This window comes from Rutilus rutilus (assembly GCF_951802725.1).
Source record: "Rutilus rutilus genome assembly, chromosome: 14".
NCBI lineage: Eukaryota > Metazoa > Chordata > Actinopteri > Cypriniformes > Leuciscidae > Rutilus > Rutilus rutilus.
In genome coordinates this window covers 1822592-1849998 of record NC_140219.1, presented here as the reverse complement: position 1 = coordinate 1849998, position 27407 = coordinate 1822592, and the positions used below count along the sequence as shown (strand labels likewise).

The 27407-nt window shown below is 39.4% G+C and overlaps 2 protein-coding genes across 3 annotated transcripts; one reads left to right on the top strand and one right to left on the bottom strand.

The window, feature by feature from the left end:
• Positions 1 to 538: 538 nt before the first annotated feature.
• Positions 539 to 20454, top strand: ints10 (integrator complex subunit 10). Of its 2 annotated transcripts, XM_084430271.1 has the most exons (18): positions 597 to 837; positions 6589 to 6656; positions 6740 to 6843; positions 7604 to 7743; positions 8236 to 8317; positions 8401 to 8541; positions 8743 to 8914; positions 9774 to 9943; positions 10923 to 11053; positions 11234 to 11387; positions 12107 to 12189; positions 13972 to 14130; positions 14532 to 14640; positions 15760 to 15839; positions 16200 to 16362; positions 16552 to 16645; positions 17868 to 17936; positions 19957 to 20454. In XM_084430271.1, exons 1-18 carry the CDS (start codon positions 709 to 711, stop codon positions 20111 to 20113), a joined length of 2205 nt encoding a protein of 734 aa, XP_084286397.1. In that variant the 5' UTR covers positions 597 to 708; the 3' UTR covers positions 20114 to 20454. The 2 variants fall into 2 exon arrangements, with proteins under 2 accessions (XP_084286398.1, XP_084286397.1); XM_084430272.1 differs by lacking the exon at positions 17868 to 17936 and having other exon boundaries at positions 539 to 837.
• Positions 20455 to 20711: 257 nt separating this feature from the next.
• tlr1 (toll-like receptor 1) lies at positions 20712 to 26276 on the bottom strand. Its single transcript, XM_084429384.1, has 2 exons — positions 26139 to 26276; positions 20712 to 25613 (listed from the first exon to the last, which is right to left on the bottom strand). The coding sequence occupies exon 2, from the start codon at positions 25592 to 25594 to the stop codon at positions 23210 to 23212; it is 2385 nt and encodes a 794-aa protein (XP_084285510.1). The 5' UTR covers positions 25595 to 25613; positions 26139 to 26276; the 3' UTR covers positions 20712 to 23209.
• Between the last annotated feature and the right edge of the window lie 1131 nt (positions 26277 to 27407).

Genomic DNA, 27407 nt, shown 5'->3' with positions numbered 1-27407 from the left:
TTACACTTCATAATCTCGTAGGAAGTAGTACTAATACTAATGTGGGTACTAGGCTACTTTAGGTACTTTTTACCTACTCTTTTATGAGTACTGTGAATTCAGAGATACTTATTTTGTCACATAGGCCTACTGTTTTTGCCTGCTATATGAGACCCTGGATCACAAAACCAGTCACAAGTAGCACGGGTTTGTGGCAAAAGCCAATTGTGGGCTATGGGTCAATATTATCGATTTTTCTTTTATATAAATATATAAAACATTTATTTTTGTGAGTGAATGCAGCAAAATCGCGATAAATGAACAACTTTAAAGGCGATTTTCTCAATGTTCCGCTTTTTTTGCACCCTCAGATTCCAGATTTTCAATAGTTGTACCTCGACCAAATATTGTCCTATCCTAACAAACCATACATCAGCGGAAAGCTTATTTATTCAGCTTTCAGGTGATTTATAAATCAGTTTCAGAAAATTCACCCATGTGACTGGTTTTGTGGTCCAGGCAGGGTCACATATAGTAAGCGATTTCGTATGCAGTCTGTGCGTTTCACTGAGTTGGGAAAAGAGACTTTTATTTTAAAAAAACAAAGGAGCGGACCCGGTTCCACCCGGAAGTTAAACACTCGGCGGTCGCCCCGGTGTTTTCTAGTCTGTGAACATCTGAGGGGTTTTGTCTTTATTTTACTTATTTGTCCCCCGTTAACGGGAACAAATGTCCGCGCAGGGCGACTGTGAGTTCCTGGTGAAGCGCGCGCGCGAGCTCGTGCCACAGGACCCGTATGCAGCGAAAGCCTGGCTGATCACCGCGCGCACCCTCTATCCCACAGACTTCAACATACAGGTGATGACACACACACACACACACACACACACACACACACACACACACACACACACACACACACACACACTAACAACCCCACTGCACACATTCAGTGCTCTAGCTCAGGGGGTTTCAATCTTCTAGATGTCACGGACCATCTTATATAGTGTCATGTGTGTTTGAACTGTGAAAATAATAGAGAGCTATTATTTTCTCACAGCGTCTGAAGCTGTTCGATTAAAGGTACAATATGTAAGTTCTCGCCGCCAGAGGTCGCATTTTCATAACAATAACAAAGACGACGCTTGATGACGCTATGAAGGAGAGTGGAACTATGGGAGAATGTGTTTTCACTATCCAGAGATGAATAGAATTCACAAATTATATATCAGCTAATAAATTAGGCTAGTTTTTGTATTACCTGTAAGTTACGTTTGATCACACTATGTTATGTCATCGTAATGAATTAGCTGCAAGGAACGTGAAATGTAATGCTATATTAGCCTGTTACTAATATGTGACTATTTGTCAGCTGATTTGGTGGGCTAATTACACGTTTAAAACAATCGTATTAAAAGTACATTTTAACGAACCCACAGTATAATGGCTAAATATGTTTGTGCAACACATACTGTATTTAATTTCACTGCCATAGACTTGGTCACCAGACTTGATAAAAAGTGTTACTGAAGTACAAACAAAGTGCAATATAACTGTGTGTGTACAATAAATAATATATATTCGCTTACATGTCTATTTAAACACATGCGAGAGCGGTGTCCAAGTTTGTCGCGAAGCTTTCCATCTCGAAAACGCCACGCCGATATTGATCCAGGGTTGCCAACTTTTCAGTTTAGCTCGGAGTGAGACTTCTCCGACGGGGGGGGGGGGGGGGGGGGGGGGGGGGGGGGGATGGGGCAGGCAGGGGCCACTTGTGCTTTTAGGGGGCACACCTTTAACATTCATCTTAACCTATTTTCAGTATTATTTCAAGTCATTTTTCACCATGTCATGCATGACTGCAATCTCTAGAAAAAGCTAATAAATAATATTAGCTAAGCTAATAAAACAATTTCAATTCAAATGAATGTTTCATTATGTTTAATTGTAGTGTGATATAATGATCAATAATAACACATTTTTAGCATCTAGGCACTTTTTTACACCTGGGGTGGGCGATATGGCAATAATATCACAATTTTTGTTTTGTTTTTCAGAAAAAATCACGATTTTATCATGATTCTTTTTCATGTTGGTTTTACTATTTTGCATGTGACTGAGCATTACAGCCAAACTAATGTCCCTATTTTAAAAACAAAGCCTTATAACAAAATATAGGTAACAAAATATAAAATAAAAAAGAATGGCAGACATTTAGGTCAAAGTGGCGAAGCTAAAATCTTTGTCACTATTTTCTTTGTTATTAAAAATTAAGAACAGAGATACATATTACACATACACAACTTAATATACAAATGAAATAAACAGTGCTTTATTTTTTCAGCTATAGGTGTATTTAACAGTACAATTGAATAAACTAATTAAATGGACAAATATGAAAATAAAACACAACAGACTTAAAGTTCTCAGTCAAGAGCAGTGAATGATTTCCTCTGTGTGTTTTGTTGTTTTATTAAAATTAACGGCATAGTTCTCCCCCCAAAAAGTCATAATTTACTCTCTTAAGTTGTTTTAAACCTGAATAAGTTTCTTTCTTCTGTTGAAAATAAACGTTATTTGAAAGAATGTCAGTAACCAAACAGTTGATGTACCCCTGTGACTTCCATAGTATATTTTTTTCCTACTATGTATGTCAATGGGGACCAGCAACTGTTTGGTTTTGGGTGAACTATCTCTTTAAGAACAAGCGGCAGCATGTTTATTATTAGGGCTACTGTCTCTGTAAGAACTGCACGCGACGCGTCTAATATACACGCATATATATATGACAAGCAGATTTTAATAAATTTTCTCTGTTTGCTTTCACTTTAGACATAACCAACTTTGTTTATGTAAACATTGTCTGTATTTGACAGTATTAGCGCAATATTAGACTCACAAGATAACTTAGTCCAGTAACAGGCTTTTAGTGCATGTGCGCGTCGAGTGTACGCGCTCAGTAAAGCGCATATTTGAACAGCGCATCAGCAGCGAATGACATGTTTAACCGGCAAGGCTTTAAAGCACATGCAAATAATGAACTTTTGTGAACTGCAGTGACCCGTTCCTCTGCGTTAACATTTGATGTGAATATACGTCGTGCTGCAGTGTAGACTATAGATGAAGGCGCCGCAACTGATAAAATGCGCAGTTGTAAGACTTTCCCTCTCTGCCGTGCGTGCGCGCGCTATCGGTTGGTTTGGACTACAGTCTCGCATGCGTGCTCGCTCTAGGTTCTGGGAGATTTTTAACTAATTTGCGCCATAACTAGTGGTCCATCCAGTAGTTAAGAGCCTGAATTGTTTATAGTAATTCTGAAATTTAGTGCACATGAGTGAAAAAAAAATAGAGCACAGAAGACTGTCTATTTTTGCGTGAGATTTCTTTGTTGAGCGTGAGAGCGTGAGATTGAGGCTGAATGCGTGACTGTCACGCGAGATGCGTGAGAGTTGGCAACCCTGTTGATCCTTGTTTTATTTCTCTGTTTTTCCCAAAGCCTGCTTGCCTAAGTTGATCTATGTTTACGTTTTTGGGGATTTCCTGTCCTCGCCAATCTATACCGGTAATCGTGAACCATGATGACTGAACGACACAACAGCGGTGCGCGAGATGTTGTATCATAGATATGTATACATAGATTCCTCATTAGTGGCTTACATATAGCGGCCCATTGACACGTCCGCTAATGAGCAGTGATGGGAATAACGGCGTTATAAATAAACGGCGTTACTAACGGCGTTATTTTTTTCAGTAACGAGTAATCAAACTAATTACTGCTTCCTCCATTACAACGCCGTTACCGTTACTGTCAATAAAAATGCAGCGTTACTATAGTTGAGCTCACTGAAGCGGTTTTCATCCGAGTAGGCTCTCTCTCAGCCATAGGAGCTGCAAAGTTTTTTTCTCTGGTGTGTGAGTGTTTATGAGGCGCCGGACTGGACAAAAGCGAGGCGAATGTCGCGAGAGCGCTCGACAGTGCGCGAGAGAGACCGAGTGTGTCCGAGAACGCGTTTGACAGTGCGCGGCAGAGACCGAATGTGTCCGAGAACGCGCTCGATAGTGCGCGAGAGAGACCGAGTGTGTCCGAGAACGCGCTCGACAGTGCGCGAGAGAGACCGAGTGTGTCCGAGAACGCGTTTGACAGTGCGCGAGAGAGACCGAATGTGTCCGAGCATAAATACTTTATAAATAAATTACACATTTCAGCATTAGAATAATATATGTAGCATATTGGTATCATATGCAATGTTTTAATTAGTTTATATAACATAAACTCCAAAATAACCTGCAGGGAACGTTCAAACATATTTGTTTGGCGGTTGTGAACACGTGCGGCAAACATGACTAGAATTTGGCTAAAATAAATAACCTCTGATGATGACGTTCTCTGTAGGTTATAAAAATAAACCCACAAAAGATTATATGGTATTATTATTATTTATGTTCATACATTGTTCAGTATTATATTGAGAGCACTTTTTGTTAAACTTACTATTGTGAGGAAGAAAAAACTTCAAGTAGGCTATACAGTATGTCTACCAGTTGTAAAGGTGTGTGAGTTTTATTTTAATTATATGCACTAGTGTATGTGTATGAATATTTTTATAAGGCTACTATTTATTTATTTTTGGTACATTTCTTAAGAAGCATGATTTATTTTTAGACTTATTTGTTGGCCAGTTGTGGCCTGTGCAATAAATATTAAAAGTTCTAAACCATCTATTATTTTGTTGTTCCACTATAGTAATGATAATATTTTAATATTTAAGTTAATAGGTGTCTCTCACATTGTCCCACAGCAACATTAAAATAGTGTAGATTAGTGTACAATGTTTAATAATAATAAGATGTTCTATTTAGTGTCCATTTCATTCATTTAACATTTCACATTGGGGGTATCCAAGAAATTTCTTGTATTTAAACTTTTTTTTTTTTTCTTTTTTTTTAAGTAACGCAATAGTTACTTTCGCTAGTAATTAGTTACTTTTGTAATGATGTAATTCAGTTACTAACGCAGTTACTTTTTGTGAGAAGTAACTAGTAACTATAACTAATTACTTTTTTTAAGTAACGTTCCCAACACTGCTAATGAGGGATCTATGTGGAACCTTTTCACAGTTCCTAGAACTATTGGTTAAAGTACCCGTATGTTCCTGTGGTGCGAACACGCCACTAGGAACGACTTTAGTTCTAGGAACTCCATTTGGAGGAACTAATTTAGCTCCTACTTCAGAGTAGATCTAAACCAGCACTATAGGAACTACCCGTGACGTTAGTGTACGCTAGCACCTGCCATTTTTAAAACAGCTATATGTAAACACACAGATTGTAGCCTATATATTTACTCCAGAAACTAGATACAAACATGGAAAACAGTGATAGATGGGCCTCTTAACCTTTATGCTGAAAAGAAAATCCAACGCAACTTTGAGGGCACCAAGTCAAACATGATTATGCATTTCTGCTCAGCTAGCAACACTGGACATCAACCACACGGCATAGGCTAATCACTTTTTTTTCATATACTGTGTACTTTCTATAACAGTTCTATCTAATAACATATTAAACTGTACTGTTAGACAGATCGCTAACTAATGAACACAGAGAATGCGAGCATTGTTTGCTCTGGCGTTCTCAGGGCCGTCATAATAAAGGTCCGTCGCGCCGTCAAAATAAAAGTCACCGTGCTTGCGTCACTCCCTTACCCCTCCTACCAGTTCCTATGGCCACTTGGCCAGTGCGAACGCAAACAGCAAAACCGAGTTTGGGGGAGAGTAGTTCATAGAACTGTTTAGAAGTGGACAGTTCCTATAACTAAGTTACTGTAACTACTCGGAAAGCGGCTTATGGTGCATCATTGATAGGCGACAATGACCAGGGACGAGCCATTATTAAAAACTGGAAGTTCTCTGGATTTACAAATCCATGGGAACTTTTGGGAGTGTAAGTACATATTTTAAGTGAATATTTTATCACAAAAATCTTAATTATTGTGCCTTTAAGGATTCCGTTTATCTAAACCCCGCCCTTTCCGAGAGCTGCTCTGCTCTGATTGGTCAGATGTCGTAGTCTGTTGTGATTGGCCAACCGCTATAAGGAAATTATATTTTATATAAGAACAATTGTTTAAAAAGTTAATGTTCTTTAAAAAGTGAATGTCATTTCATTTCAATAAAAAATGCAATGATTTATTTGGTTTATATCTGCTTATGTCGCTCGCTTGTGCCCTCTTGTGGGCATAGGAGACAATACAGTACTTTTTCCTCTAAGTATTGCGAAGAATATAATTCGAATTTTGCTAATATTTAAGAAAGAATTTTGAATTTAGCTTTTCAGCGGTTTTGACAGCCCTACTGTACTGTTAGATGTAATGCTTCTTTATTTAATTAATTAATTAAAATGTATTATTTAGTTATTTTATGTATTTTAGTTTAATCTTCCAATTGGTGTGCATGCAGACAAGCGTCGATTCCCAGGGAATACATGAGCTGATTAAATGTCTGTCTTGAGTGCCTTTTAAGTTCATATGCATATCTGAATGTGAGTATGTGCAGTGTGTTTGCATGCAGTTTCGTGTCTGATGTGTGTGTTATGTTCATGTGTGTGCAGTATGAGATGTACAGCATCGAGCGCAACGCAGAGAGGACGGCCTCCGCCGGCAGGCTCCTGTACGACATGTGAGTCCACAATACACACTTCCACTGGATGAGTTCATGATTTCCAGCTTCTGGCGTTTAAAAGTTGTTTTTCTGGTGCACAGATTCGTGAACTTCCCCGAGCAGCCGGTGGTCTGGCGTGAGATCGCAGTGATCACGGCGGCGCTACGAAACGACAGCCAAGACAAACATGCACAGTTTCTCAAAGGTGTGTGACCCACACCAAAATGTGTTATTTATATATTTATATTATGTGTTTTAAAGGCTGTTTCTGAGTCTCCTACAATAGGTTCACATTCATCTAAGTTCAAAAACACTTTATTTTCTCATAATATCCAGTGCAGCGTCAGCTCTTTTCTCTCAGTGTCTGAAACGCTTCCATCAAAGATTCAGTCTCTCTAAGCCCCGCCTCTCTGAGAGCTGCTCTGCTCTGATTGGTCAGACGACTCAGTCTGCTGTGATTGGTCAGAAACCAAAAGCTCATTATCATATATCATATCTCAGCTCTTAACACAGAGTGATACGAACAGTAACAGTAGAGTCGGTTATTGTCTCTTTTAGGACACAATAGCTTTATTTGTGATGTACTTTGATCTTTGAAACTTTGCAGACCTTTTACATTCACAAACAGCTTTATTATTTACACACTACATGAAAGGTAATTTTTGAAAAGGCATAATAGGGGAACTTTAATAATAATAAACGTAGTGTGTTTAATAACATGTAGTTATAACTATTTAATAACTATTGTACTGTTGTTGAATAACATGCATGTGATAATTGTAGTTTCTTCAGTAATTGTGTGTTTGTTTGTCTGTGTGTGTGTGTGTGTGTGTGTGTGTGTCTGTGTGTGTGTGTGTGTGTGTGTGTGTGTGTGTGTGTGTGTGTGTGTGTGTGTGTGTGTGTGTGTGTGTGTGTGTGTGTGTGTGTGTGTGTGTGTTTCTGTGTGTGTGTGTGTGTGTGTGCAGGTGTTTTTGAGACTCTTCCAGGTCCGGTTCAGTGTAAGATGCTCCTGAAGGCCACAGAACAGTGTTTCAACACGCTGGAGAAAGCAGAGATGCTGCTGCTGTTACTCAAGAGATTCCCGGAGTCCGTCGTTCAGCATGGAGTGAGAGGAGTCATCACACACACACACACACACACACACACACCGATCCTTCTTTCTTACATTAATATATTTCATGTATTTGACAGGAACAGTGCTCATTAATGAACACAAACAATACTGTAAATGAGCCCGAGTTATAATAGGCTAATATTCACCTGGTCATTTCTTAAGAAGGCAACCTGAACTTAAATAAAACTCTGATTTAAGTCTTTTTTATGTAAAGCACTGAATTACCATGATATAAAATGTGCAATATAAATAAACTTGCTTTGAAGGCTCTCACACATATGTTTAAAACATGTTAAACACACAAACTAATAATTATTTTGTGGGTCGATGCATAAACGTTTGAGAAATAATTATTTTTTCAACCTAATACAAACCCTGCGTGACCTCTGACCCGATAACCGCAATATTGTAACACTGCGATACTGAAAACCGTGAAATTCCTTCACGTGACACCCCTACTCTAACCCTTGACCTCTCTTCCAGGTGAGTTTGGGAGAGTCCCTGTTAGAGGCGGAGTCTGTCGAGGACCTGGACACGCCCGTCAACTGCTTCAGGAAGTTGTTCGGTACAATTTTAGCATCTCTTCATTATTTAATTTTCGTGTTATTGAGCTTTTTTTTCCTTGAGCTTTGTCGGTCTCGTTCTCAGTGTGTGACGTCCTGCCGCTGATCCTGAATAATCCAGAAATGTGTCTCCCCGTCAGTCTGCTGTATAAGTACATGCACAAAGCAGCAGAGTTTTACATTTGCTACGTCACGAAGGAGCCGTCGGCGGACGGACAGATTCAGGGTAAACGCATGCAATTGCATTTCATTCTGCAACTGCTCTATTCATTTGCATACTGGAGAAATAGTATAGTAGTGCACATTTTTATTTATTTAATTGCACTTTATAGAAGTAGAACATAGAAGTAAACAGAAGCAAAGTTCATCAATTATGAAACAGGCAACAGTGTCTATTCCAATAACATTCTATTTCGTAATTGGTCAGGCTCACAGGAAGTGGGCGGTCTGAAGTCTCCGGGAAGGGGGCGGAGTCAGCGTGTTGTGATTGGCGGGCTGTCGGAGAAGTCGTCAGTGGTGGCGGAGCCGTGGGAGCGGATGCTGGAGATGGTGTGTGTCGTCGGCTCGCTCTGTGATTGGCAGGGAGAGAAAGGAAGCCGGTGAGAATCTGTGAAACGATGTCATCTTAAGCGCATGGTCTAAAACACACGACTCTAGTGTACTTAGGGCCCGAATCCACTTTTGCTAGTTTAACGACGGGAAAAATCCCGTCCCTATTCTCCCGAGTCTCCCATTCCCTTTAAAAGCCAGTTGCGCTCGTGTCATGGCGGATTCGCTATTTACATGGAGGAATTTGCAAGTGAAAAACTGAATGATTCTCCATAGAGCAAACGGATCTGCTCGTCCGCGAGGTTAAAGCTGTGTGTGTGTGTGTTAAAGGGTTAAAGCGCAAGCAGACCATCTACGGGACAAGCCAGATTCCACCATATCTATACGTACACAATATTAATCTTTTACACTGTAATCTTTTTATTTTTTTATATTTGGCATGTTTGTGTGCTGCTGTGCATCCCTGTGTGTGTGATAAGTAGGTTGTGTGTGTGTGTGTAATAAGCAGAGTGTATGTGCGTTGTGACACACCTATAGGCGCACATTACTAACACGCTCTTTAAATAAATAAAAAATACTGCGCCATTGACTTTAGACCAGGGTTCAGTCGGTCAATGGCTCAGTCTATTCCAGTTCCTCAAAATAGAAAACAATTCGCCTGAACACACACCTGGTTTTCAGACCAGCAGCTCATGGGCGCACAAATGCATTTGCTATTTAAACAACGTGGCGCGGGACGTTAAAATGATAACTGCGTCGGGCTGAAACTAGCAAAACACACTTGCGTCGCACCTGGAGCTGCATTGCTCCGGGTGTAGGATAGAGCCCATAATGATTGATGCGTATGATCAGTTCTAACTCTCTCTCTCTCTGTCTGTGTGTGTGTGTGTGTGTGTGTGTGTGTTGCAGGTCGTACTCAGAGCTCCTTCAGCGCGTAACGGAGTTGTGTCGGTACATGTCTGCTGCGGATGGAGAAGGTTTTTCCCGCTGCTGTGGTCAGATCGTCACCTGCTGCTCACTGGTGCTGTTTCACTGCGCGTTTCACTACGTCTCTGCCGTGCAGCCGTCACTCTTCCAGGGTCAGTGAGAGAGTGAGTGAGTGTGTGTGAGTGTGTGTGTGTGCAAACATTGACATTGACTTGTATGACATTAAAAAATGCAAACTGATCAAACACAAGTAACATCTACATTTTGTGGTTTTAAATTATTGTAATTTTACAATATCATCATTTAAAGGGATAGTTCGGCCAAAAATGATATTAAACCCATGATTTACTCGCCCTCAAGCCGTTCGAGATGCATATGTCAATCATTTTTCAGACAAACACATTTTCAGTTATTTTAGAAAATGTCTTCGATCTTTCAGTGGTTATAATGTGAAGCAATGGGGTCCAGCTGCTTCAAGTCCCAAAAATGAGCATGCATCCTTCACAAAAGTAATCCATCCGGCTCCAGGGGGATAAACGAAGGCCTTCTGAGGGTAATCCGTGCGGTTTTGTCGTAAAAACATACATATTTAAAACTTTATAAATGAAAATAACTGGCTTCCGGCAACGGTCGACGCGCGTTCACGGGAGATAGATGCCGGCGTAGGATGGCGTATGAGGTGGACCCCATAACTTAACATTATAACCACTGAAAGATCGAAGACATTTTCTAAAATAACTGAAAATGTGTTTGTCTGAAAAATGATTGACATATGCGTCTGGAACGGCTTGAGGGCGAGTAAATCATGGGTTTAATATCATTTTTGCCCGAACTATCCCTTTAATATTCCACATTATCTACTCAATTTGTATAAGGGAGAAAAAGTAGATGGAATGGAATCATATATATATATATAGTATATTTATATATTCACATAGAAAACAGTTCTTTTAAATTGTAATAAAACATTACAATGTTTTTACTGTATTTGTGATGATGATATAAATACAGCCTTGCTGTGCAGAAGAGACTTTTGACCACCAGTGTGTATATATATATTTTTTAGTTGTGATTCATTAATCTGTCTGTCTCTGTGAGCTGTTGAAATGTCATGGTCAGATGTTGTTTCAGGCCACGGTTCTCTGAGCTCGAGTCCCTGGGTTCTGCTGGAGGATCTGTCGAGTGTTTACACTGATGTGGAAGTGGAGCGAAAGCACGCGCACAAGAAACGCAAGCTGGCCGACGGACGAGAGAAAACCATGGTGAGTCTCAGAGGTGCATTTGGTGAGCTAATAAAATATGATCCTGATCACCCTGTCGGGTTTATTCTGAGATAACAAGCGGATGGATGTACATTATCCCTTACTTATTGTTGAGGTCAGTTCTGTGTGAATGTATGTGGTGTACATCAGTTCTGACTGTGTGTGTGTGTGTGTGTGTAGAGCTCTGATGATGAGGACGTGTTGGCCAAAGGCAGAGGGCGGCACATCGTGGTGAATAACACAGAGATGTCGAGTTGGGCCGAGACCTTGGAGCACTTCCGTACAGCCAGAGAAAGCTGGGATCTGCTGCACTCACACCAGAGCCTGGAGACAGGTCTGTCTGTCCGTCTGTCCGTCTGTCTGTCTGTCCGTCTGTCCGTCTGTCTGTCCGTCCGTCCGTCCGTCTGTCTGTCTGTCCGTCCGTCCGTCCGTCCGTCCGTCTGTCTGTCTGTCCAAATATTTAAAGTTCATTTTTAAAGGGATAGTTCACCCAAAAATGGTGTATATGAAATGGCCATCCTAGGAGTATATGACATTCTTCTTTCAGACGAATACAATCGGAGTTATATAAAAAAATGTCCTGGCTCTTCCAAGCTTTATAATGGAAGTGAATGGCTGGAGAAAGTTCAAGTCCAAAAAAGTGCATCTATCCATGATTAAAGTGCTCAACACGGCTCTTGGGGCCTAATAAAGGCCTTCTGAAGCGAAGCAATGCGTTTGTGTAAGAAAAATATCCATATTTATAACTTTATAAACTATAATCATTAGCTTCCGGCAGACAGCCACATCGCGCTGTACCGGATAAGCTAATAAAAACAAACCGCGATAGTTACGTCATCATGTCTCACGCTCCTCGATACACCAAAAATGCACGGTTTTTGCATTGGAATGTGCAGGGGTTTTTTTATTCGACGAAAATTCACATTTTTATTTGACAGCCCTAGTCCTGACTCACACTAGTAACTTTTTTAACAGCTGCTAATATATATTATATGGGTCATGATTAGTTTTATACCATAAATGAGGAATTCTTGTGTCATTGGTTTATTCCAGAGTTCGCTAAGATCTGCTCAGCGTGGAAGACTGAGATGTGGTTGTGGTTTCGGATCTTTCTCACAGATATGCTCATTTATCAGGTATGATTTGGGTTTGATGATTTGTTGATTGATTGATAATATAGATAATATCTTAAGTCATATATTCATGTTAACTGTATTTACCTGTTTCTAGTTAAATATTATCAACCGCTTGATCTTGCTCTCGCGTGGAGAAAACGCTGCTCACAAACTAAACTAATGTCAGTTCAAAGCAAATTAGTTAATTCGGTCAAACTGATTCATAAATCAATCTAAATGAGTCTGAAAATTATTTTATTCCAGCTTTAGATAAGTTAACAAAATATTTTTTAATAGTTTAGTTTTAGTTAATGATAATAACCCATAGGAATACACATTTTAAGTAGGGCTGGGTATCGATTCAGATGTTACAATTCGATTCGATTTCGATTCACAAGCTCTCAATTCGATTCGATTTCGATTCTCGATTCGATTTTCGATTCCGATTATCGATTCGATTTTGATTGTAAATTAGATTTCGATTCGACTCAATGAATATTTAATACAAATCCTATATTTATTAAAAAAAGAAAAAGAAAAGAAAAGTGAACATAAGTTTTCAAGTGTTTAATAAAAATAAATTAAGAGCTACAAACCTGTATATTAAACTCTTTTTTATTTTAGGTACAATTGGATACAATTAAAACAGAACCCAACTCTATATTTCAAATTCAATGAATAGACAGGATTTTGATGCAAGATGAAAAATTGATGCTGAAAATTGGACAAGTCAGAACAGTCGCATGTCTTTATCAAACAGGTTAACAATCCTCACATAAACCCATATAAAAACATTGCATATCATTTTTATCTGTGCCCTTTCTGTCTAACAGCAAGGCCATATACAGAAATTGAATGAAGTTATATAACAGTCTGCGGTGCACTAATTATAAATTATATATAGACTAATCAAAGTTACAAAAGTTCTTTAGTCAAGAGCAGTGAGTGTTTTTGTCTGTTCCCTTTGTTCTTTGATTAACTTTAACGGCAGAGATAATTAGTGGCTACTGTGTACTGTCCCTTTAAGACCAGCCGCTGTTCTCAGAGACGCGGATCTCACACGCGCCTCGTTCTCTCAAGAGTCATAACTCTTCACGTTCATCATAAGACTGCTCTTATGTTATGAAAATACTCAACAAAAAGACATTTTGGCATAATTGTGTGTGTTATTGTTCGTTCAAGCGCGAAAGATAACTCTATTCTGGGCTGTCTTGTGCGTACGCACGATATCATCGCAAGTTTTTCTGTCGCAGTCAGGACATTCACAGGCAGCGAGCTCTTTTTTGTCTTGTCGCGCATGAATGGTTTAAAAGCGTTTGCATGAATAAGATCTAGTGTTACATGAATACATGTAACACTAGCCAAAGGATGACAAAAAATTAACAGATGCTGCATTAATTGTGTTAAAAGCCAAAATTTGTTTATTTCATATAAAATCGCAGCATTTTGCGCCATATAGCCTAATTGCTTGACATCGCGATTGCGATTAAACGTTCAGCACTAGTTGAGGTTATTTTATGATTTAGATAAAACTAACATAAAATCTCACAGCATTAGCTATAAAATGGAGTTTGCAAGCCTATGAACAGTGGAGGAAAACTACTTGGGTAACGTTAATAGATTAAATAAACATGGAAAAAAATCGATTCTTGGCGTTTGAGAATCGATTTTGAATCGACCACATTTTAAAAAACGATTAATCGAAAAATCGATTTTTTTGCCCAGCCCTAATTTTAAGGTCATTTCTGTGGCAAAAATCATGTTAAAGTTGTTCTTTATGGGTTTGTGTGTGTGTGTGTTCAGGGTCAGTACCGGAAGTCTCTGTCCAGTCTAGCTCTGATGTCATCACTGCAGAACCAGCAGAACCAGAACCAGAACTCCCTCTCGACCTCCTCAAACCTGGAGACGCACAGAGCCATTATACAGCAGGCCTCCTGTCACTACGCCCTGGGAGAGTACAGGGTAACACACACACACACACACACACACACACACACACACACACACACACACACACACACACACACTCTCTCTCTGACACACACATACACACACGTACTCAGACACACAGATGCACACTCACACACACACACACACACTCTCACACACACACACACACACACACACACACTCTCTCTCTCTCTCTGACACACACATACACACATACACACACTTACTCAGACTCAGACACACATGCACACTCACACACACACTCACACACACACACTCTCTCTCTGACACACACATACACACTCGTACTCAGACACACAGACGCACACTCACACACTCACACGCACTCACACACACTCATCAGCCCGCTTGTTCTCAGTGTGTCTCGTCTCCTTCACGCTGTGATTGGTCAGATGGCGTGTGAGAAGCTTCTAGAAGTGGTCGCTGGTCTGACGCCCCAGAATCAGGACGCAGTGAAGAGCATCGAGGAGCAGCGCAAACCCCGGAGCAAAACCAGGAAAGGTGTGTGTGAGTGTGAGTGTGAGTGTGAGTGTGAGTGTCTCTGCGGTGACAGACCGTCATACAGCATAAACTGTATATGTAAAACTCAAGCCTTTAGCAGCGAAACTTCTGCGCACAGTTCGGCACTCACTCCGGCAGCACATGTATTTATTTTAAAGGGGTCCTATAATGCCCTTTTCACATGATGTAAAATAAGTCTCTGATGACCCCAGAGTGTGTGTGTGAAGTTTCAGCTCAAAATACCCCACAGATATTTTTATATAGCATGTTAAAGTTGTCACTTTTTGAGGGTGAGCAAAAACGCGACATTTTTGTGTCTGTCCCTTTAAATGCAAATGAGCTGATGCTCCCGGCACAGAGGGCGGAGCTTCAAGAGCTCCTGTGTGTGTGTGTGTGTGAACATTTCAACAACTTTTAGCCTTTTATGTTCAAACCGGAGTCAGACAATGATGGAGAGACTCTAGAAGAAGAGACAACATGTAGAAGCAACAGGACATTTCTGAATGGTTAGTTGATGAATTTATGAAGCTGATGTGGAGTTAACTCTCTTTTAGTCATTGATAAATCGTGTTCAGAGGGCGGGGTTTATGTAAATTCTAGGGTTGGTGATGTCACTAACCCGGGAGGAATGTGGTGTAGTCTCTACCAGCCTTTGTTGTAGTCCTTAAAAAATGATTTCTGTAAAAGCAAATATCTCCCTTTGCTCTGAACTTTGAGCGTCGTAACTTTGCAGATGTTGTTTATGCTCAAACAGCAACATTACACACTAACTAAAGTTAGAAAAGTCAAATCATAATCAACCACCCCTTTAATAAAACCGACTTGTGGTATCAATGGTGTTTCGATATATCATGCGGCTCTAACAATGCTAAGTGTGCATCAAGTCATGTCATCTAATTAATATTCATGAGGCAAGTTTTTACATTAATAGGAACACACTCTCTCTCTCTCTCTCTCTCTCTCTCTCTCTCTCTCTCTCTCTCTCTGTCTCTCTCTCTCCCTCCCCCTCCCTCTCTCTCTCTCTCTCTCTCTCTCTCTCTCTCTCTCTCTCTCTCTCTCTCTCTCTCTCTCTCTCTCTCTCTCTCTCTCTCTCTCTCTCTCTCTCTCCTCTGTCGACAGGTAATGATCTGAGGCTCGTCCCCTGCACCAGTAAATCCATCCTTCCTTTCTGTCTTCAGCTGATGCTGGCGTGTTTCAAGGTACCAGATCTGCATATTTCAACTCAAGATTCGGCTCTTAATGCGTTTTGATTAAAGATTTTAAGATTCAAACAGCTTTATTGGCATGGTGAAAGAAATCTTTACAGTGGCAAAGCATTAATAACACTATACAATGAAAAAAAATACATACATATATATTAATAATACAATAATAATAATGAAGAAAACATTTAAATTCAGCATGAAAATGACCACAGCGATAAAATTTTTTAATCTTCTAATATTTATAACAGTCTCTAGTATATCTTCTAATATATATATATGTCTCTAGGCATATAGTGAGTGGTGTGTTATTAGCACACGATAATAATTGTGTGTTACGTTTTGTCTCTCTCTAAGCTGAGGGCTTTCACAGACAACAGAGATGACCTCGCTCTTGGTCATGTGATCGTTCTCCTGCAACACGATTGGCCACAGGGTGAGAATCTCTTCCTGAAGGCGGTGGATAAGATCTGTCAGCAGGGCAGTTTCCAATATGAGAACTTCTTCAACTATGTCACCAGTATCCTTCACGCTTAAACAATCTTCCTAAGGCTTGTGTTGCGCGCACAGATTTTATATTCTCATATTAATTGAAAGACTACTGAAAATCAACATAGTAAAGCCTGACATATGAAACAACAGTCCAATAATTCCAGTCATAATTGTATTTTCTTGAGAATGTTTGTCCTTGACCAGCTTTCTCCACTAGATATTGACATGTTAGAAGAGTTTGCTTACCTCCGTACAACAGAAGGTGGGCGTGTCCAGCTGGAGCTGCTGCCCAATCAGGGGATGCTTATCAAGTAAGTCCCGCCCACATCACACACACACACATCAGCCGTTAGACCTGGAAATGATGACGTCTCTCCCTCCTTTCTGCTTCCTCTCTCCTTTTGTTTTGGACATAATGAATCGGCTGCGGTCACGATGAACAACCATTAGCGAGTTTTCCTTACCCTGCTTTCTGATTGGCTCATTAGAAGTGTTTATGTTCTCCAGACGCTTTTTCTTTTTTTCTTTTTTTTAAGGCATTTATGATCAGTTTTATGGGCTGTGTCTGAGCTGAGGTCTGTTTAGGGTCGGGAATCGAGATCAAAAAATGAATCAAACAAAATGACTTACAGATATAAATCATAAAGTATTACTTTCATCATGTCAAATTTGAAATGAAGCAAAAGCGAATCTCTTATTATTATTATTATTTTATTGTCATTAAGATACTATTATCAATTTTATTAATAATTTGAATTGGGTTTTATTTGCATATTTTTCATTTTATGTTATTTTAGCTAAAATTTGAGTTATTTTATTTTGTTTTTGTTGTTTAATTTTTATTCGTCATGTCTAAATTTTTCAATTTTTTTTAATTAATAGTTTTAGCTAAAAAAAATCTAATGTTTAAGGTTTTTTATGTTTTATTATTATTTTAAATACAGTAAATAATTAGAAACGAAAAATTGGGGGATAATGAATCACTCTTCGTATAATGGCTTTTCACCACATAAATAATGAAATATTGATTTGAGAAGAAACCGTTTTAAATCATATACACTAATCAAATCTCAACTTCTCAAATCAATATTTCATTACTGATCATGTCATTATTTATGTGGTGAAAAGCCAATTATACGAAAAGCCAGAACAGATTGTCGTTCTGGCAACAAGACGAACACTTCAACACTGTTACCGTAGACCTATTAATAACACTGATGTCCTCTGGTTTGATTTTACAGTAAATATAGTCGATAACTGAGGCTGCGTTTAATTAAATGAGAGAGAGAGAGAGAGAGAGTGTGTTCATCTGCGGTGTATAGAAGCCATTATACAGCATTGCTGTTTGACATCATTATCGGCCAATAACTGGCCTCGGAATGTTGCGACTGACCAATCAGAACCAAGCGTTCTGGCGTTTGGCGAGGCGTTTGTTCCGCTGTGGGAGTGTGTGAGCTGTGGTAGAGCTGGCGGTGCGTTTGAGCTCAGCCCCGTCACTCGAGGTGCTGATGAAATGGTGTTTGCTGTCCGTAGGAACCCCAGCCCCGCCCTGGGGGTGGAGTTAAACACCCTGATGCTTCCAGGGGCTCAGAAGGCTGACAGGTACCCCGCCCCCTTCATCGAAACCCCGCCCCCATCATCGAAACCCCGCCCCCAAACTCCTCCCAGCCTGCTCATGCGTTTACATTCTCCTCCTTTTAGTTCTTCTCACTGGGTTTTCATTCTGTTCAAGCATTTTCATTTTGCAAGATTGTTCCTGTTCTCATACGGCTCCTTTTCTTTGTGTTTTACTCAAATGGCTGTGAAGTCTTTGAAGAACGTTCTTTTGTTTGTTTGACGACATTGTGTTTGTTGTTTTCATTGAATATCAGCGTTTTACATTTTATGAGTGAATCTCACAGGAAACGTCAAGAAACGTCCGGGTCATATTTCACCCCCGAGGATCCAAATAAATTTATAATGCATAATGAGAAACAAGCCATTTGCATTATTTTCCTGACTGAATGTGGAAAAAGTCTGATTCTCATTATTGAAATGCTAAATATATTTGTATATAAATTGTAAACGTGTTTGTGAAGAACAAGTGAAAGTAGAGCTGCACGATTCTGGATAAATTGAGATCACGATTCTTCCACGATTCTAAGCAACTAAACTAAATAAAAATCTAAAATGTTTAGTTAATCTAAATAAATTATTTTTAAAAATCTGTTTGAAGGAATGATTCAATGACTCACTCAAATATCTCACTTGTTTTAGTACTGGACGAATCTGTGTTTTTGAATGAATCTCTCGAGTGAATGATTCAATGACTCACTCATAAAGACTTCACTTGTTTCAGTACTGGACGACTCTGTGTTTTTGAACGAATCTCTCGAGTGAATGATTCAATGACTCACTCATAAAGACTTCACTTGTTTCAGTACTAGACGACTCTGTGTTTTTGAATGAATCTCTTGAGTGAATGATTCAATGACTCACTCAAATATCTCACTTGTTTTAGTACTGGACGAATCTGTGTTTTTGAATGAATCTCTTGAGTGAATGATTCAATGACTCACTCATAAAGACTTCACTTGTTTCAGTACTAGACGACTCTGTGTTTTTGAATGAATCTCTCGAGTGAATGATTCAATGACTCACTCAAATATCTCACTTGTTTTAGTACTGGACGAATCTGTGTTTTTGAATGAATCTCTTGAGTGAATGATTCAATGACTCACTCATAAAGACTTCACTTGTTTCAGTACTAGACGACTCTGTGTTTTTGAATGAATCTCTTGAGTGAACGATTCAATGACTCACTCAAATATCTCACTTGTTTAAGTACTGGACGAATCCGAGTTTTTGAACGAATCTCTTGAGTGAATGATTCAATGACTCACTCATAAATACTTCACTTGTTTCAGTACTGGACGAATCTGCGTTTTTGAACGAATCTCTTGAGTGAATGATTCAATGACTCACTCAAATATTTCACTTGTTTCAGTACTGGACGAATCCGAGTTTTTGAACGAATCTCTTGAGTGAATGATTCAATGACTCACTCATAAATACTTCACTTGTTTCAGTACTGGACGAATCCGCGTTTTTGAATGAATCTCTTGAGTGAATGATTCAATGACTCACTCAAATATTTCACTTGTTTCAGTACTGGACGAATCCGAGTTTTTGAACGAATCTCTTGAGTGAATGATTCAATGACTCACTCATAAATACTTCACTTGTTTCAGTACTGGACGAATCAGCGTTTTTAACAAATCTCCTGAGCGAATTATTCAATGAACAATACATTTTTAACAGTCACTTGTCGCCACCTACTGGTGTAACGATGCAATCAATACAATTGTTATTTGACCTCCAAATTAGGCTTTATTTGGCAACGAATATGATCCAGACTTTCTTTGTGAGGTTCACCCTTTTATGTATTTTCTACCACAGTATTTGTGTGTGTGTGTGTGTGTGTGTGTGTGTGTCCAGTGTTTTGTTGGGCGAGCTGTGTACAGCTCTTATGGCTCTGAATGTGGAGAAACTGCTGTTTTGTTTGTTTAATTTCAGTTCTTTCTGTACTTTGAGACCCGTATCAGCTCTGTTCGCTTCACACGCCATGTGTCTGTTTTCATAGACATCACACCGTAACTCGAGGAATCACCAAAGGCGTGAAAGAGGATTTCCGGCTGGCGATGGAGCGTCAGGTGTCGCGGTGCGGAGAGAACCTGTTCACGGTGCTTCATCGTTTCTGCATTAATGAAAAGATCATCCTCATCCAGTCATTACCCTGAGCGACTCGTGTTTCAGTCGGATCTATCAGTTATGCTTTACATTCTTATGATGTAAGAGGACATGATAAAGGACATGTTTTTTTTAAACATCAAGCTCTAGACATGTTTAAAGTCACATCCAGCAGAACTCATTGTTTTATTTGAGGTATTAATTAACAAACGATAAAAAAAGATTCAGCATTTCCATATTCTTTGTCTGTAAATGGAGATTGCACTGTTAAATTTGTGTGTTTTTTTTACATTGCATTGTTGTACAATACTTAATGAACTCGACTGTGTTTTGTGTGATATAATGTTTTCTGGCAGCGCATAATAAATAAAACAGTGTTTCTCTAGTTGTATACTGAGATTTTTCATTAATGCTCTGCTCTAGTCAATCATTTTATCATTTTAAAACTCATATTTGATCCCCAAAATTACATATTTAAATGTTTTTTTCCTTGAAAAAAAAAAATATCTTGAATGTAACTCGACACCCTTGCCTCATTTAGTATGCGTGGTTCTATGAATATGCAAATGAGCCCCGCCTCCACTCACTCACTCAGCTCAGAGATCCACTGGTAGACGATCACACGTTGATCTGATTGGTTACTAGGGTTGGGTATCGTTTGAATTTGAACGATTCCGATTCCGATTCCAATTCCTTGTTTTGATTCCGGTTCCTAACGAATCTCGATTCCGATTCTTTTAAGAGGCAAGGTCAAAAAAGTCTAGATCAATTTTAATTCTATGAACTTTTTACTTTTTATGAACTTTACTATGAATTTCTCACAGGGCTGTTTTCAGCTACAATATAAATATCAAATCTATTTTAAACAATTTTTTTTAGGATATTTTAAATGAGCTAGCTAAAGGAAATTCTGAAGGAAGGTCTTTCTGAAGGAAATAGTCTGACCTTCTCCATCAATTGCTATTTTCACAGCTAAAATGGGCTATCAGGTAAAATAGGCTAAATAAGGTTGTTTACACTCATGTGTAAATGTGGTTTCATCATTTTTTTTTTTTTTTTTTTTTTTTAACGTTCGCCGGCATCTCACGCAGTTTTCAAACGGACGAGCAGGACGAGAGAAGGTTATACCAAAGAATAAGAAAACATCATATAAGTACGTTTTTAAGGTTTAACATCAGGGTTGTTTGCTCTGAATACATTTTATGAGACGCTGTGAGTTAATAGGGGAACTCACACTGTCACGTCTCATAAAATGTATTGGTTTGCAGTTTAGCATAACAATCCATATACGCTTACACCTGTGCTAGTAATACACGCATTTACCATGCCGTGTGTACGTTACAGTTTACAAATGTTTAACTAATGTGGGAAGTAGGCTACAGCTGTCAGTGTTCAGCGAGTTAACATTTGGCAGTTTGAAATCGATTAGGTTACTTCAGTTCAGAATAGGGCTAGAAATGATCAAATTGGTAACTTTGACAGCGGTTTCTTCTTCCGGTCGGCGGACTGTGAATCGAAACTAGGAATCGAAATTTTAACTTTTGAACGATTCCGGGAAAATCGCAAAGCTAGTCCCGGTTCCAATCGATACTCGATACTCGATACCCAAGGCTATTGGTTACAAGGTAGTTTGTGAAGTCAGAAACACCAGCGATTTCAAAGTGTGTGTTTGAGACTGTCTTTGGTTCACTGCAGTTTTAAGGAGGAAATACTCAGCAATGGTGTCGACTTATGAACTTACACATGCTTTAAGCAGATTAAAAACACCACATAGACACATAAACAACATTAAAAGCTGGATTTTCACCACAGCGGGACTTTAACCAATGAATTTGCATGACTTCTCCAGTTGTTTGGGATTCACTGCAAAAGGATTAAAGATAAGGATTTGTAAAAAATATGTTGTACTCTCAAATTCCACCTGATAAAATATTTTAGAGCTTGGCATGATCAGTAAAATGTATATTCATATAAAAAAATGCCCATTCATTTTTAAGATTTTATTGATGCAATGTAATGACTATACAGAGTTACAGACTAAATTAAATTATTAAATGCATAATGTCATGTTGCATAAAAACATATGCTTTATAGATAAATTTAGCTTTTCATGTTACATGAAAAAGGACATGAAATATGCCTTAAAATCATGAAATATGATTGAACCTTGATGCAGATGATATAAAACTAATCAATATATCACAAATTAATTAAACGCATAGTGAAATGTTCCAATAAATACATTTTTGCATGAAAAGTAACATAAAAAGTGACCAGAAATATGACATTATATATGACCTTGAAATGAAAATAGCAACAACAACATGAAATTTGCGTTGAAATTAGTATTTTTACGTTCACATATCAAAGTCTAGAGGACGAGGTCTAAATAATTGCTTTGTTTTTGAGTATAGAAATTGAGCTGAATTATTACGTGTTGCAAGCTTTATTAATGTTAAATATTTATTGCAACATTCCATGGCTTATTTAATAATTCCATTATATATTTATTTAGTTTGTTAAACTACTCCATATACCAGGTCTAGAAGTCACGCTTTAAAATTAGGTTACCCTCTTGTGTCCAGGTTGATGGGTGAATTAAAGTCAGAAATACAGTCAAACCAAAAAATATTCAAAAAAGATTTTCTTACTAGTGTGTGCAGGACACTATAGTTAATTTATGTAAGTGAGGATAGCAAAATAAAGTGACTACCAGTAAAATTGATAAAAATTTGGGACCAAAAATGATTGGGACACTTTGAGCTGATCATGTTTTGCTGAAGTGTTTTGTCTTTAATTGCTAATGCTCTTTTTACACACAGACTGAACACAATGCTTGGTGATTGGTTGAGCTAAACTGGTATTATCTAATTGTGTAGTTAAATTTAACAGCTGACAGATATTCAACATAATTCATGTGTGAGACAGTCTAACAGAAGGACGGACAAAACCAGTCAAATATCAACTGAGTTCTGCTCATATTTCATTACCATTTTCTAAACTATAGCGAATAAACTCTGATAATGTGAGAAATGTCGGCGGTGTCTGAATAAATGTTGGTTTGACTGTATCTTGATTTTTGTCTTGTTTTGTTGAGTGGATCCCGGACATCCGCTTGACAATCTCTATGAAACACATTAGTTAAATCACTCTTCTCCTCTCTCTGACTGAACCGGAAGGTTGGCCTGCAGAGACGCTCTAAGATGTGCCCAGAACAGCTTCTGCTTGGCTCCCTCTTGTGGCCACTCGAGATACGTGCGTCTGGACATCAAGGCCTTGAGCTGGTAATACTTTGAGGGAATGAGATACGACGGCAGAGGTTCGAGCAGAATGAGGATGATGCTGTCCATCCCTCGCATTAGCCGTTGGTGATTGGCGAAGTAAAGCTCGTAGTGGCACCATTCGCTCTGGACGAAGTGAGACGAGAGAACGAACACGCACTTTCTGCTCTGCTCGATGCATCGGAGGATGTTCTGAACGATCGTTTTCCCCGGGATGAAGTCCCGCTCGTGGTGACACACTCGCATCCCACAATCGTCTTCGAGCTTGGGGAGAAATTGAGCTTTGACCCAGTCGGCGTTCCTTTGGCTGTACGATACGAATGCGTGAAAGTGCAACCCCTTCATATCCTCCGCCTTCTTTTTGGAGGTTATTGCGTGTTTCTTGGCGCTTGTCCATTTCCAAATCATCTTGAGGTACCAGGGCACGTCCAGGCGGTGGCAAAGAAGGCTGACGGCAACTAGCAAAGTGATTGTCGGGATTAGAATAGTCATAGCAAGAATCAAGCCGTCGCATGCTATCTCGGGAAGGTAGAAGTCTTTTAGCGTGGTGTTGCTTCGGGATTCTGGGTAACTGCATTTATATCCATCCGGCCAGTGGTCAAGTGTCACGCTGTTAGTTTGAGTCGCTCTGTCATTGATAAGAGCCGCAAATTCACGCAAAGCACATGTGCAGATGAAGGGGTTATGGCTCAAGTCGAGATCTTTAAGATGTTGGCAGGTCTCGAGGGCTCCCGGGAAAGGCGAATGAAGGGAGTTTGATCTTAGTAGGAGCTTGTGGAGGTTTGGGAATGCTTGACATGTGGGAAGGTCGAGCAAACGGTTATACGTGAGGTCTAAAACGCTCAAGTTTTCTAACACCCGAACATCTCCCGGGACTAAGGTCACGCGGTTTTTCCGGAGATTTAAGATCCGTATGGATTCGGGCAAACACTTGAAGATGCTCTGGTCAAACCCATTGGAAGAGAAGTCCACGTGGACGACTTTGCGAGGCCAAACGCACTTGCCTTGCTCCTCGGAGTAGCTAAGCGTGTTCTGGCTGAGATCGACGTAGCTCAGCGAGTTCATGAGATTGATTCTCGAGGTCAGCGGTCCGAGATGTTTCAGGTTGTTGCCTCTTAAAATCAGCCTTTCCAGGTTTGTAAGTGTATCGCATTCCTTGTCCGGAGCAATCGAGAAGATCTTTTCCGTAAGAGCGCAATCGGACAAGTCCAACACCTCGATCTTGCTAACAGTCCAAGGACAGGTCATAAAGATGATGGGCGTTTGGGTTAAACTGACGTTTCTCGCCGGCATGTTTATGAAGAAGTCGTAGAGCATTTTTTGGTCGAAGATGAACTGGGTTACAGACGCTCGTCTCGTAGAGAAGGAGTCCAACACGTGGCTTGAGGACACATTGCTGCCGCTTTCCATTTTCGTCATGGTTAGCTCAGAAAAGGAAAGATGCTGAATGACAGATGCAAATATAGTGTTTACACAGCTTGTCAGAACTTCCCATGTGGTTTCAACCTTGGAGATTTCCAGGCTGACGGTGCGTACGGCTCCTCGACGCCGGATCTCCTGGAGAACCTTCATCTCACGGTCCACCTTTGTGAATTCGACCTCTTTAAACGATGCAAAAACATCGCCAGCGATTGCGATATCAGGGTTACTGTTGGAAAGGGCGATGATGGCTTTCTCCGCGTGCACGTCCGTTAAACTCCTCTCTTCGTACATCTGGAGTTTGTCAGTATTAATAAAGAGCGTTTTCAAGGTAAGACTGGAAATGTGAGTGAAGTCGTCGTTGCTGATTGATTTTGCACTCAGGCCGAGCCATTGCAGGCGTTTCAAGGTGGAAAATTCCTTCCCTAGTGCCATGTCAGAAAACATGTTGGATGACAAGTCTAAGAACTGAAGATTTCCCGTGTTAAACAGGTACGGTTGATCGGAGAGATTCTGGAGTTTGTTGTGCGACAGATCCAAGATTTCCAAAGCCGGTGTTGAGGTAAATGTGTCCTTGTCTATGTTTCCCAGTATATTCCAGGATAGATTGAGGAAATGGAGGCATGGTGTTGACCTGAAGTCTTTGCCGCTCAGCGTCTGGATGCGGTTCAGGGACAGATCCAAGTCTTCTGTAGACGGTTCCAGGCCGGGAGGAACCGAGGACAGGTTTTGAGACGAGTAATTCACTATGATCCTCTTAATGGCCTGATTGAGAGATGGCTGGAAACACGTGACATAAACGGACACCAGCAACCAGCCCGAAGGTGTCATCTTTCTGACACGAGACAATCTGAGGGAGAAAAAGATTAAACTTTCATTTCCTATTTTAAGTCAACCGCATTTTTGACTTCCCACAGTTTTCACTTTTACTAAAGTCCCCTAGCATTAGTTTGCATTGTGGTTGCATCGTATTTTTTTTTTTTAATTTAGGCTTTTCTGCACTTTCTGCATTTTATTAACTGTAGATCAGTTGTATGTTGAAAGCTCCTGTTCAATTAGCATGTCATTGTTTTGCTGATACTTGTATTGTTTTTCACAGATTAAGCTGATTTTGTTCAGTAAATGAGATGTCATCTGAACTAAACAAATGCTTCTATTGGCATTAGATGGATGGATAGATAGATAGATAGATAGATAGATAGATAGATAGATAGATAGATAGATAGATAGATAGATAGATAGATAGAACAATAGATAGATAGATAGATAGATAGATAGACAGAACAATAGATAGATAGATAGATAGATAGATAGATAGATAGATAGATAGATAGATAGATAGATAGATAGATAGATAGACAGATATTTCTCTTACCCGTCCGCTGTGGAGGATAGCTTCACTTGGCTGATCACCGTTCACCGTCTTATGAAACTGTTGATCATATTTAAATGATGTTGCTGAACTTCTGCTTTTCCTGCTGTTTCACTTCTCTAAACGTCACATTTACTGACAGTCACAGTTATTCACTCTGAGAGATGGAGCTTCATATGCAAGTGATCATTTGAATAGGCAGACGTCTTAAAGTTTCTCCATCACAGAGAGCGTTCATGTCACAGTGAGTTTGTTCGAGTGCATGTTGTGTTGCATGAAGGCTCTGACCCGTCTGGCTCACATGTTCACATATATGAATATGAATAAATCACAATAGCCCACTGAACCTACAAGTCTTTTTCCCGCCCAGTGGTTGTGCAACTACTGTTTGTTAGACTTGTTTTTGAGAAATTTGCAGTACCATATTTTACCAGCAGAGGATTTGTTTGATTCCTCAGCTGATTTAAAGGGATAGTTCACCCAAAAATGAAAATTCTGTCATTTACTCGCCCTCAAGTCGTTCTAAACCTGTATGAATTTCTGTCTTTCTTTCGGTATCCAAACAGTTGATGGGCCCCATGTTTCTTTCCCCATACTAAGGTTTGGTTACCCATATTCTTCAAAATATCTTCTTTTGTGTTCAACAGAAGAAAGAAATTCATACAGGTTCAGAACAACTTGAGGGAGAGTAAATGATGAGAGCATTTTCACATCTGCCCAGGGCCTAAAATTAACTCTCGCCTAGTGCCAAATCCGAGTAACCCAAACCCTAACCTAGACGCTGTGTTTTGTGCGCACACATCCGAAGCCGCGTCTCCCTAAACTGAACTCTCTTTCACGTCTTCTTGCACTTGAGTGGACAAATTCACACAAAATTGTTTAAAAAATAGTGAATATCCTAGTAAACATAGTCAGTTATGTCTTAAGTGAAAGTAAACAGTTAATAAAGTAAACGTAACAGTATCAGTATCAGTATATTAGATCGGTGCATTCGCTCTTAAAGGGACAGTGGCCTAATATTCCTGCTGTCTGTGTTTCTAATGTTAATCAAACAACAAAAGGACACAGAAATATCACTCGCTGCTCTTGACTGAATAACTGTTGTAACTTCAATAAGGATGTTTAATTTATACAGTGAAGACTGTACAGTGTTATTTTATATTTGCTTGCTTTCCTGAAAAACCTGAAAAGCACTGTTTATTTCATTTGTGTCTTTGTTATATTTCATTTATTTGTGTTTTTGCTTGTAATTAGATTTTTATTGGAGTTGAC